This window comes from Oryzias latipes (genome assembly GCF_053564925.1).
Source record: "Oryzias latipes strain Hd-rR chromosome 1 unlocalized genomic scaffold, Olatipes_Hd-rR_3.1 chr1_Y".
NCBI classification, from domain to species: domain Eukaryota; kingdom Metazoa; phylum Chordata; class Actinopteri; order Beloniformes; family Adrianichthyidae; genus Oryzias; species Oryzias latipes.
This window is the reverse complement of record NW_027616335.1, coordinates 165,753-178,890: the sequence shown is the minus strand read 5'-3', so window position 1 is coordinate 178,890 and position 13,138 is coordinate 165,753. Positions and strand designations below refer to the sequence as shown.

The window sequence follows — 13,138 nt, the reverse complement described above, 5'->3', positions numbered from 1 at the left end:
AACCACCAGTGAATGTTTCCATGGACTTTAAGCAACTTCATTTCAGTGCCTTCCCACTTTGACATCTGATTCTGAAACCAGGATTCATTTTCAAAACAACATTCATAAAGTACCTTGAGAGTAAACACATATGGGCGACCTAGGAATTTTAAAGTGCCATTTTTTACAAACGTTTTTTTACAAACCTAAACAATTGCTGTCTTGATTGGAAGCGTTGAATTGAAGCCAAGAAACAAACATCTCCTTTAATTTGAAAAGAGAAAATGTCATTTGAAACAACACTCACTGATCCAGATCTAGATATGATCTGTTGTATTGAAGTCTAGCAAGTAACAATTGTCTTTTCTCTTTCAAGACACACTTCTATTTTTTACTTTAAGAGTTTTTCTGAATCTGGTTGTTTGAAGCAATCTCAAACAGCCAAAATGTATCATCTGTTTTTTTAACCTAAAAGAAAATTCAATGTTTGACAATGTGAAAGTTTTTCTAATGTGGCTATCTTCCCATTAAAACACTTACAATGTTCTTTTCTTGCACAGCCTGGACTTTTTGATTGTTGTACCTTTCTGCTGATGCAGTAGCTGTAACTCCACAAATGCACATTCCTGATCAGTAACAGGCTAGACCAGTGCTTGGTGTCTGTTGTTCTCTCTGTTCTCATCTGTGTGTCACTCCTTCATCCTGCACTTTTGCCCCAACCGGTTCAGGCAAAAAGGTAGGAGATTGAATCTGATTCTACTTGAGGTTTCGTCAGTTAAAATGCCTATTTTTTTAACCTTTCATGTAAATTGCTTTTTGTAAGGTATTTGATTTATATGAGCCTGTACACAAATGCATTTTCATCTGTAATGAAATCATTATAATCTACTTATATTTGTTTTCAAAAACCTGCGCGCTGTTACACAATTGTTGAAGAGATGGAGTAGCTGCTGTGTACGAATCTGGTCAGTAGGTGGCAGTAACGAAAAATAAAGCCATTTGCAACTGCAGACGAATTATAAGAGAAGAAAATGGCACTTCTGCAACTTCACCAGTAGGGGGCACTTCCATGCAGCGAATGGTGAATCCTGCCTCAGATGACATCCGAGGGCCCACCTAGACATTGGGACCGTTTTTCCGGGGTCCAGTCAGTACGTGGCGGTCTACTTGTTGCGCCTGAAGGGTCATCAAGTACTAAATGTGACCCATTAATGAGCGTTCTTGCTAATAGCGGGCTTGTGTATCTGCACGTAAAAGGTTGAATTTGCCAGAGTGCTGAGGATATCAGCCTGGGAAATAGTACTGCAACGGCTAGCAGCTCACAGCTAAATAGTTAGCCGCATCCGGATACAGCAGGTAATTCTCCAAAGTTTGACAGTTTTCCATATTGTGACGACCAATTGTACGTTTATTTATTAATTCATTAATTTCATTCGATTCATTTTTGTCAGCATTTCTAGTTTGCGTTTGTTGACATTTATCTGCTAGTTTAATGACTGGCGTGAGCGATTCTAAAACTCTCTGTTTTTAATATATATATATATATATATATATATATATATATATATATATATATATATATATATATATATATATATATATATATATATATATAATCAAGCGGACGGCTATGTTGACTGTCCGGAAAAACTAGTTGTTTATCAAAACAACTAAACAAAAGCTTGACTAAGGACAGCAAGCAGCCTTTGCGGAAGCGTTTGCAACACTTTTGGACGCCCTCTGTCCTTAGTCACGTGACCGTGCAGCAACAGGTAAAACAGCCACTGTTGCTAAATGTTTGTTTCGCAATTTGGTGCTGCCAGGAGTAAAAAACATAATCTCATCTGCTCCAAGTTCCACTGTTGAGCCCTTTTCTTTAACTAATTAACTTTGATGTAAAATAGTAAACTACATAGTATATTAAATGCGTTGCCTACTTATTACGTTTAGTTTTTCCAACAAGAACTCTGGAATGCTTATCACATTTTTAATCTTTGATGTATTTCTGCACTAGTGTAATACCCCCCCCCCCCCCTTTCACCAGCTTTTTTGACTTGTAAAGCTGAAGACGCTTTTCATATACTTCATCAACTCTACCAAGAGGAAATAAACTCCCATCAGGATAAAAACGTTTTAATAAATACACAAGGAAGCTGAACCACAGATTTAATCAGATTTAAATGATTATGCTGTAAAAATGTCCCAGAAGTAAAGAAGTTGAATCTTCTTTATTGTAAAAACAGTTTTTTAGAGTTTGACAGTAGGAACTGGCTGCACCATCTTTGCATCAGGACTCACTACTCACCAAAGCAGAACTTCATTTGCTTTGTCCTTTGCCATTTTTGTGTGGTGAAGCAAAAATAATAATTAAATAAAACCACCTCCTAATAGGTAAAGAGTAAACTCGGAAGTAGTTGGATGCTTTGCATGGGTGTGTTTACGAGTGGCCAGCAAAGACCTTAATGAAAAGTTTTCTAGGTTTGTCTGTCTCTTCCTATTGGCACAATAGGCCAAAGCAGTATTGTTTTTTTATGGAGTCGGTCATTCAGTGACTTTGTAGCAACATTTATTTCAGGATGTTCCGCTCTTTGTGGGGTTAAGGGTGATTTTTAAACTCTATTAAATACCAGCTCTGGAGGACGTTTTCATCCCTGCCTGTCTGTCTGCTTTCAGGTATGTCTGAAGTTAGTGTCGAGGCCGGCTCAGGGAAGGCCTCGGCCGAGGACCCTCGGGTGGATTTTGAGGAGGTTGAGAAAGAGGGCTTGAGTGAGGATGGGGGGAACAGGCACGATAGCGGTGGGGGAAAGGACAGAGCCGATGAGATGTATGAGGTTGACATCAACAGTGATGGGGAAAATGCAGGAGTGAGGGGTTCTGGGGGTCAGGAGGACAAGGATGCTCAGAATGACAAGGTAGCGTCTGGGGGTGTAGGGAGTGGAGAACTAGAAGCAAAAGGACACCGAGAAACACCAGAGGAAAATGGAGATTCTCACTCTGATGTAAAGGTGACGTAACCTTCGCTTTAAACAATCCGCCGGCGCCTGCTCACTTCTTCTCTTTGCTGTAGCATATGACTGTCTGTTTTTAAAATCTTGATTTGCTGTGGTGGCGGTCTATCTTCTATATAATAAATTTATGAGGCCACATCTGATTTTTGTTTATGGTTGTTGGCTGTTAAAGCCTGCAGAATAGACTTAGAGGTTGAATATTTTCCTTTGTCTTACCTTTTGTGTTGGTTCGTTGTCGTGCTTTGCTGAGATTTATCAGCGATGTTGGTGGTGCGCTTTGTTTCTGTCTAATCAAGTGCAGCTTCATGATGGGCCGTTGGGTTTTCTACCCTGGTGATTAAGTCTTCTTTTCTTTTGCTCCTTTTTCCTGCAGCATATATGTATGTGTTTGACCCTACTTTTCTCTCAGGAAGGTTTACAGAGTTGAGACAATTTGGCATGATGTCAAAAAATGTTCTTAACATTTGAAAATCAGTCACTTGCACTGTTTGAATTCTTCATGATGAAGTCACATGCCTGGCTAAGTGGCAGACGGAGTCAGACAAACCCACTTTTCTTGTGTTTCTGGAATTTTTAACCCTCTCTGGCTTTTAACATATTTCTATGAAGCACTATATTAATATTTTTGTTGTTGTTCTCCACAACTACAAACTCAAAATGGTTTTTACACTTGTGAAAGAGATTTTTTTTTTTAAAGGTTTAGCTGCAAATCCAGTTTTGTATGCAGGATACAGATGAGGTCAAAGCTTCTGCTAAGTGATTGTGTGACTTCTTCCCCTTTCTTTTGTATTGAGAAGCAGTGCACGAGTGTTTCCTCATCGCTTACACAGCTAATCGGACAGTGCGTTTATTGTTGGGCGTGCTGGCTTGTATCCAGGATACCAAACTGCAGGGGATTGAAAACTAAACCAAACGCTTCTTTTTGAATAATTCATTTGTAGTCTCTTGATATTTATTTGTTGCCCATTCGATTAACGCTGTCATCTTTGATGTTTACATTTGTCATCAGCATGATCTGGTTTGACTATGAAATCTTATTATTGCAAATCTATTTCCACTGAGCAGATCTCTAAATGAGCAGGAACAGGCTTCGAATCCAAAAAAAAAAATGTTTTACAATTCTACTAACTTAATTTTTGTAACATGTTGGTTACATTTATTTGTGGATTGAAACGAGACGTTTTCCAGTCTTTTACTTTGAAAGTGGTGTCACAGTGAAGGCTCAGACAGGTGCCCGTCTTATCTGCACTTCGTGGTTAGCTAAGCTGCCTGCATGTGGGAATCTCGTTACCATTAAATATTTAGATTTGGTCCCATGATCAGCAGTCCAGGTCAAGACTTTGTTACATTAGTCTGCATTAACAGAATGATTTTCAGGATAAGCAATTTTGTTTTTACTTTTACTTTTACGCAGCTCTGTCTTGAGTTTTTACATTGAGCAGATGTGTATTAATATAAAAAGAATACACATCAATGAATATTTTATTTTATAATTTTTTTCTGTGAGGTTAGTGTGTCAGAGAAAGGGTTTTTGGTCATTTAGGCTTTGATATAGTTTTTGAATTTGGGAGATCAGTTGTTTGAAACCACTTTTTTTGGGTTAAATAATGCATTTAGTCTTTTATTTCTTTTTATTGTGGCTTTGTATTATAGGATTTTTTTTTTCAGCATAAGTGAATGTTTCCCATAAAACAGACTGTTCTGTATGTCAGGTTAGCTATACATCAGAGTGGTTTTGCTTTTATTTTGAAATCACTAAAGGTCTTAAAACCAGGATCCTCTTCCTCCCCAACTCCTATTCATTATTTAGACAGGTGAAAGATTTGCTGATGCAGGACATCACTCAGAGATACAGATTGAGTTTCAAACAAAACCAAGGCTCTGCTCTTGAACACTCAGCTATAGTTTTTAACCGGCCTAATGAAGAAGCAGCAAGAGCTTCATGCTGATGAGGTCAGTATTCCAGTTTCCAAGTCCACAGAGATTAGACTGGGAAATTGCACTGGACTATTAAAAAAAGAAGCAGCTCTGCTGTCATCCTATTGCTACTTCCACGTAGTTTTTTTTTTTCCCTTTTTTTTTACCCGTTTAAAACAAAAACAAAAAAAACAGTCATCTCCATGACTTCCTGCATGACAGCTTCAGCTTTGTCCACGAGTCACAGCCGGTTATCGGAGTCAAACCAGGAGGCAGGAGACCCGTGTCGAGGTCACCAAAGAGGATACAATATCTGTGGAAGGAAAGAGAATACCTTTTAACCCTTGTGCTATCTTAGATGACCCCACCCTTACTTTGACGTGTTCTCCCTACCATGACAAAGGTGGATAAAGGTGGAAAGATTTCATGTAATCCATGGACAGCAGTGAAGATCACAAATCATTGAAGAAAAAAGGTTCAGAGCATTGTCTAGTGGGTCTAGATGACCCAACTCCCAATGGTAAAGTGCCTAGGATAGCACAAGGGTTATCAAATTCAGCTATTGTTGAGATCATTCCACCCTACTGTCTTTGAGATGATCGGCAAAGACAATCGAGTGGAATAATCTTATTTCAGTCTTTGCTACTCAAAAAGTCAGCATGCTAGATGAAACATGAGCAAAAGTAGCTGAGGAAACATCCTGTTGATACTGAAACAGTTCAAAAATGGGATCTTTTTTGCAGTTATTTATTTTTGTGTTTATTTCTGTTCCCTGTAGGTTTTGATCTTTTTTACCTTTTATGTGGTTTCATATCTTTTGACAGTAACTGTTATTGCCTCTTAATGTTTTTTTTTTTCCACACTCACTGCATCCACAAGGTGGCAGTCTTTAACAGTTGTGTCCCCAGATGGGTGCCCTGACTAATCTTTTAATTTTTTTTATTTTTAAGCACTAACCGACGTATCACACACTTCATTGCAGGGGAGAACAATGGCTGAGGGTCTGCACAGAGGCTCAGCTGCTGAAATCCCAGTCACCAGCAATGGAGACCTGGACCAGAGCCCTGACACAGTATTCCACAGGGTATGACTTGATCAGAGCTCAGGTGTCTCCGATTGACGCCATAATCTGTGGCGTTGAGCATCGTCTCTGTGTGTTTAACAGTAATCAGTCAAGATAAAATCACTGAGACGACTTTTATATGATTGAATAAACATTTATAGCAAAACGGTTACTATACAGAAGTTGGGTCAAAGGTCTCACTAAAACCATGCTTGTTTTGTCGCTAGGACTCTTACTCCAGTAGGCCAGCACCTCCTCCCACCAGCTTTGCCTCACCAGTAGAGGGCATTGTTGAGTCTGGATCATACAAAGGTGAGCAATCGTCTGATCATTGAATTTATATGTTCTTTAAAAAGTGTTTTTGGTTCTGACATGTCCTTATTGAGGCTTTGGGAAGCAGCAAAGCCTCAGTCTTACCAGGATCTGGCTCGACTTTACCTTGATCCAGGATTCTCTCCGTTTGCACGGTTCTGTCAGAGAGAAATGAAATGTTGAAATTTGAATTTCTAAAGGCGGACACTCATTTGAATTTAATGAGTTTTCTCTGATCTCCAAACCCTTCTGTCCTTTTCAGCGTGTTGCTTTGGTCATAAACACTAATGGAAATCTCCCTGCAGAGCAAGAGGCTGTTGTAGTCTGATCACCTGAGTGTTGCCATGGCTATTTTCCATGTTGTGCTCTCTGGCACAGGAAGGCCTTTTTTTGTTTATTCACATATTCATCCAACAAGATAAGGAGAGGCACTGTAATGGAGAAAATGTATATATTCAGTCAACCTCAAAGTGGGAAATTCCCACTTCTATTTATGTGACATAAAACAGAAAAGGTAATAACTCTGAATATCTCCAGGGTCAGCAAGCCTGCCTTCATCTCCTGTGTCACCTGTGTCTCCCAGCTCGGCTGTTGCCAGCCGCCTGGCACGTTCCTCCAGCGATAGTCAGGCAGAGGAAGGTACCTAGACAAGCTGTGTATGAATCCTGCGCCATGAAGTCATCAGGCTCTTTGCACGAACCTAACCAAGATCTGTCGGGCCTTTTCTTGGGTTTCCTTTTGTCTGTTTACCCACCACTCCTTGCTTCCTAAAGCCGCGTTTTGTCGCAAACTGAAACTCACCTCTGACCTCACTGCTAGCTAACTATAGACGCTTCAAACTGGCACTGATTTAAATGATTCCCAAGTCCCAGCCTTGTGTTGATCCAGTCAATTACATGTTAAGTTAACTGCATGAGACATCTACAGAGTCTGCAATGAAAAGAGTGGCCTTCTGACCAAAGCAGATAGATGTATGGATTCTCATCTGAGCTATAAACCTATATTTTAGGTGACGCTGGTCAAACACCAGAAAGAAATATGGAAATATTTTATTTTAGGGATTAAACACACAAAAAAATCAAGTTATTTAGTCTGTGTTCTCAGAAGTCAGCTGAACAATACCATCAATGCCTTGCTGATGCTAAGAAAGCCTTTGTGAGTTTTGTGCTTCAGGTCTCAGTGGTTGCACCTTTAGCATCATTTTATGAATTGTGTCGTAAATTGCAGACACACAACACCAACAAACACGTCAGACAAAAACAGGTTCATCCGCTGTAAACAGCTGTGCAACCTGAGAGGCAAGCAGCCATTCACTCTGTTTGTATTCACAGCACTAAGACTTTTCTAATATGAGATGAGTGAAAACAATCAGCAGTCAGCTGAGGTTTAATGCGGCTTACTGAGGTGAGCAGCATGCTCGTGTAAGGTAAGCTCATTGTAGATTTGTTTTTGTGTTTTTTTCTACTCAACTAAAAAAAAACCTTGTTTTTATTCAATCATTTTTTGTAATGTATAAAGCTGTCCGTCTTGGAAACACTCTTCTTACTTGGCTGTGCACGTAACGAAATCTTTGTTTTTATCCTAATCGTGAATGCCATCCTCTGATTAGTCTTTGTGTTGTTCTTGTTTACGTTTCTAACAATCCTAATACTGTTTAAAAATGGTAGATATGTACCTTATCGTTCGTTTGTTGATCACCCGTTAAGTCGCCTCTTGTAATTATCTAGGAACTCAACCAAATAGTGGACCTGTGGTCCTCTCGGATGATCTGAAGAACCCAGCCATGGAAAAACTGGACCTCGTGAGAAAGTGGAGCATCAACACGTATAAAGTAAACCTCACTTTCCTTCATTGATCTTTTTGCCTCTTCACTCTCGGCTTTAATCCTTTTTCTCTTAGTATTTACGACTGTTTTTGGGCTCTAAACGTGCGGCCGTTAAACGTGTGTTGCAAGTTCAACCAGGTCAAAGTTTGACCAATCAAGGACGCTGATTTGGTAGTGACTTTTGACTGTATATGAGAACTGGACTGAGTGACACCCCCCCCCCCCCTCGCATTCCAAATAGGAAGTACCCGCTGGACCAAAAAAGCAAAATATTATATATTTGTATTGAGAAAAAAACCCTGCTATTACTCATTCTGCTGGTCAGAATAACCATTCTAGATCTACTACCTTATATTAACATGTTCTTGCTAATCCCAATGTTTTTTTATGATATTTTTGCGGTAGCGCAAGTTATTCAAGTTATAACTTGACCAATCAGATGCCTTAAAAAAAGTAGGTGGCCTCGCGTTGAACGGTCGAAGCGTTAGATTGACAGATTCTCCTGAGCCCTCTTTCAGTGGAAGGGGTGTGGCCTTCCAACAAGCTCCTTGCCATATAAATGTAGACTCAGACCAACACGGACCAATCAAATCTTACTTAGGACGTCTGTTTCCAACATGGCGACGGACCTATCGCGGAAAAATGGCGACTGAGTTGACTTCATTTGGTTGGAACCAGAAGCAAGGCATTATCTATTTGTGACATCACACGCGATCTGTTACGTTATATTTATACATTCAATGGTTATGACGTATGGATTGCGTCCCTTTTCATTTATGCAAGTGCTAACATTTTGAAAATTGATCATGGAGGAGAAATGATCAATTGTAGTGCCCAGCTGGAATGAGACGACACCAAATCTTTCATTCATCGATATAAAGCTGTGAAAGAAAAAGCCTGGAGCCAGATCCATGAGATTTGAACCGCTTCCACATTTTACACCAAGACTCTTCCAACTGTAGGTGGCGTAAATGCGCTAGTGTCGGGTAGCGACAGTCCAGTGTGAACACCACATGCTAAACATCATATCGCTGGCCACACCTAAAAAACACACGCTCTTTGATGTATTGTAACTATTCAGCCGTTTATGATCAGCATGAATCTCTTGATTCTGAGTGAGGTGGGTTTTCATGTTGGCTTTGCACCAATATGCAGCACATCACTAATGTGAAGTCTTGGATATTGGCACAAAGCGGCTTTTCTCCACTTCAGAATCCACGTTAATTACGTAAACGGGTGAAGTTATAGTAGTTAAAGAATATCAACACTGGAGCGAAAGCTCTAGTGTTAAAGGGTTAATGTTATTACTTTTATTTCCTGATTTAATAGGATTTTTGCAAAGAATTAAAAATGTAGAGGATTCGTTTGTTTCATCCTGGTTTTGAACTTTCTTATGTAATTTTTTTCTCTTTTTTTTTCTATCCCCCCCCCCCCCCCCCCCCCCCCACCCAAGGGTTTTCTTTTCTGTCCGCACTAGAAACTTTTGACAATCATAGAAACTGTTCTAAACTGGACTCAAGCTCTAGTTGTGTGTGTGTGTGTAAGCGTCCAGTAACTGTGCTGTCCTCTGCAGTGTACCAGACAGATCCTGTCAGAGAAGCTGGGTCGAGGCTCAAGGACCGTAGACTTGGAGTTGGAGGCCCAGATCGAACTTCTGCGCGACAACAAGAGAAAGTACCAGAACGTGATCAAGCTCACGCAGACCCTGGCCAATCAGCTGTCCCAGATTATTCAGACACAGAGGCAGCTGGGAGACGCATTCGCTGACCTCAGCCTGAAGTCACCAGAGCTCCACGTGAGTGCTGTTGTTTTCACTCAGTTTTCCCTCCATGGGGGGGGAGCTGAACTTAATAGAATTCTGAAAGACATTTTTAGGAAGAAGAAAACATTTTTAAAACTGTTTTAATTGTTGGAGAGAAAGAAAAAAACAAATCAGAATCCCTTTAGTTGAAATTTTAAAGTAGATTTACATTTATAGCTGCATGGCTTTACATCAAAGTTTTTAGTGTTTAGAGGTTTACATTAATCTGCAGGTCTTCTCATGTCCTCTTACATAATGTTTATTATATTTCTATTCATTCTAAAAGCTAAAACATCTACACTACGACTGATGGTTCTTTGTGTCGCTGGTTTGTTGTGTTCAGGAGGAGTTTGGCTACAACGCTGACACCCAAAAGCTTTTGTCCAAAAATGGAGAGACACTGCTGGGCGCCATGAACTTCTTCATCTCCAGTGTGAACACACTTGTGGATAAAACCATCGAAGATACGATGATTAACATCAAACAGTATGAAACGGCCAGGTGAGGCGATGAACGTCAGACTCTAGACATCTGGATGGCGGGAAGAAATTTCTGCTTTTGTGTTGTCAAATTGTGTTCATGATCCATTCCGGTTTTGTCATTTTTAGAATGTGCTAGAATTGTGGCTCAAAGTTATGTTTGATGTCTGCAGGGTGGAGTATGATGCATACCGCACTGATTTGGAGGAGCTGAATCTGGGGCCGCGAGACGCCAACACTATGCCAAAGATTGAGCAATCCCAGCAGCAGTTCCAGATCCACCGGGAGAAGTACGAGAGGATGAGAGCAGACGTGTCTGTGAAGCTGAAGTTCCTGGAGGAGAACAAGGTTTGCGCACTGCTCGTTTTGCTCTACACATTCACCAGCTTTATTTCACTTGGATGATCCTCATCTCCATTTTTTTTCTTCTTTCTTTCAACCAGGTGAAGGTATTGCATAATCAGCTCATCCTGTTCCACAATGCCATAGCTGCATACTATGCTGGAAACCAGCAGCAACTGGAAGAGACACTCAAACAGTTTCACATCAAGTTAAAAATGCCCGGAGGGGAAAGTCCGTCTTGGTTGGAAGAGCACTAAACACTTTTTCTGAAACATTGGAGGCTCAGTTTGACATGAAACACCTGGTTAGAACTACAGGAACCTGCTTCTTTTGTATTGTTGACGTTTTTCAAGCCTTCAAAGTTGTAAATGTTCTAACTAGATGCACAAACTAAATGGAAAAAAAAACACCTCCATATAGATCACTCCTATTAAAACTTCTCTCATTCTTGTCATAGTTTTGAATCATAAGAAATGCACTTTTATACTGTTGGGTGTCTTTCCAATGAGTGTTGCTGCAGTAAAGATTTTTTACATTCTGAATGGCCTTTTGTATTCAAGCATATGAATGTCTGCTGCATCCAGGCTGCTGCAGAATCAAAGTAAAAATTACTTCCAAATCATGCATGTGAATGTTTTTGGGGGATATATATATATATATATATATATATATATATATATATATATATATATATATTTTTTTTAAGATTAAGGGTCAAAGATCCGTTTGGTTGTGTGGGTTTATCCTGTTCTGCAGGCACCTGACTCAAAAAACCTGGAAATGCAAGAAATCAAAAAGAAGCAGGTTCAGTCCACCAGCTGCAATAAAAAAAAGATAATAAAATTCTCCTTTGTTTAATAAATAATCAAAGTTCACACAAAGAGTTGCTTTACAGAATAAAGGTTGTGTGACTTTGCGCATAGTCGGGTTTTCTTATTTTTATCTGTTGGTGGTGAGTTTAAATCGACCTTGCAATCCGACTTAAGCCAATTTAATTCTTGCAAAACCAAAACATATCAGTTCCCTCTATCATTTGCTTGTGCATCCTTTTGATGCACAAATGAAATGAGTAAAAGAGCTCATTATGAAACAAAAAAAAGATACACCAGCCTTATGGGACTAAATGTGCCTTAGTTTGTCTGGTTTTTTTTTCCTCCCTAGTGCTAATTATAGTTTTTTCGGGTGTAACTCTTGGTGCAACCAAATTTTTGAAATGCTAAAAAGAAGCTCAGATAATTGTTTTGAAGGCAAGATTTTTATTGCAAAAATGCACATGAATGCATTTAAGACCTTGAACAGCTTGTAAAAACCTGTACATGTAACACTATTAAACCAAAAGGAACACCTTTCTTATCAGCATGATTTTATGTTTCTGAGTTGCTAACAGTTTACATCCTGGGACTGCGTGAAAGTGTGATTTGTCATTTTCTTTTGTTCTCTATAGCGGTTTGAGAGCAAATCTTGTACACCATTCCGTTGCTTTCTTAAAATAGATGAATTATACATAAATATATATTTGTACTCTATTTTATTCCTCGATTGACAAGTTAAGCCACTTGGTTTTATTTTCCTGAAGATTTGCAGGATATAATTCTGGCACTTGGATGTACCAGTGGATGTTTTGTAACCAAGATTCATTAACAAATGTTTGACTTAAAAGACTTCTGAATGTTATTTAACCCTTTTTGAGGGCTGAAATAAATATTCTCTTTCTGTTTTGGAGTTTTATTTTTCTTGAGGTTTGGACTGACCGCCTGCATGAGACAGCTATTAAAGAAAGTAGAGAAAGTTGAAGTTATTGCGATGTCTACAGCTAAACAAAAGGGGAGGGAAAAGACATGCCTCTGGGAGACTTTAATGTGTTTTTAGGTAACCTAACCCCATCTCCATGCTCTTCCGGTAGACGGCACTGGTTCATTGTCCTCCTCGTCACGGTGTTGACAAATGGATTTGAGCTGCTGCAGTTTGTCAGGGAACTTGTCTTGTCATTGATTGTGGAGCTGTTTCATTTGAGTTTACTTAACTCCAGGTGCTTTCAGGTTCCCCATTTAGGTCTGTAAAAGCCCACCACACCCCGCTGCTCCACATTTTGACAGGGATTTGGTTAATCCTCAGGAAAAAGCTCTGACAAAGTTTGACCGTAGAACCAGTGGCGTGTTTTATCTGGAAATATAATGTCTGAGGGAAAATTGGCGTGTCAGAACAGCAAACTGTCTGCAGAAAACAGTCTGCTGGAGAACAAAAAGGGGATAAATATTTGATCATTAAAAGCTTTTTTATCCCTCAATCATTTCTATGAAGTGATAGACTTATGAGAATTTAAGATGTGCATATTTTTAGGAAATGTAAAATGGATTTTAGCGCAGATTTTTTCTAACTATTAACTGTTAGTTATATTAAAACAGTAGTTAT

General features: G+C 39.4%; 1 protein-coding gene across 4 annotated transcripts; it reads left to right on the top strand.

The window, feature by feature from the left end:
- Window positions 1-705: 705 nt before the first annotated feature.
- On the top strand, window positions 706-12,443 carry LOC101159971 (ADP-ribosylation factor interacting protein 1 (arfaptin 1)). Of its 4 annotated transcripts, XM_023958167.2 has the most exons (10): window positions 706-1,335; window positions 2,653-2,984; window positions 5,887-5,988; window positions 6,195-6,279; window positions 6,817-6,918; window positions 8,007-8,110; window positions 9,678-9,899; window positions 10,249-10,406; window positions 10,558-10,732; window positions 10,828-12,443. In XM_023958167.2, exons 2-10 carry the CDS (start codon window positions 2,655-2,657, stop codon window positions 10,981-10,983), a joined length of 1,434 nt encoding a protein of 477 aa, XP_023813935.2. In that variant the 5' UTR covers window positions 706-1,335; window positions 2,653-2,654; the 3' UTR covers window positions 10,984-12,443. The 4 variants fall into 4 exon arrangements, with proteins under 4 accessions (XP_023813935.2, XP_023813946.2, XP_023813954.1 ...); XM_023958178.2 differs by lacking the exon at window positions 6,817-6,918 and having other exon boundaries at window positions 710-1,335; XM_023958184.2 differs by lacking the exon at window positions 2,653-2,984 and having other exon boundaries at window positions 1,024-1,335.
- The last annotated feature ends 695 nt before the right edge of the window (window positions 12,444-13,138 follow it).

Coding starts and splice junctions, on each gene's coding strand:
- LOC101159971 (XM_023958167.2), top strand. CDS start 2,655: ATGTCTGAAGTTAGTGTCGAGGCCGGCTCAGGGAAGGCCTCGGCCGAG. Junction 5,989..6,194: donor CTGACACAGTATTCCACAGG/GTATGACTTGAT, acceptor TTTTGTCGCTAG/GACTCTTACTCCAGTAGGCC. Junction 9,900..10,248: donor TGAAGTCACCAGAGCTCCAC/GTGAGTGCTGTT, acceptor TGTTGTGTTCAG/GAGGAGTTTGGCTACAACGC.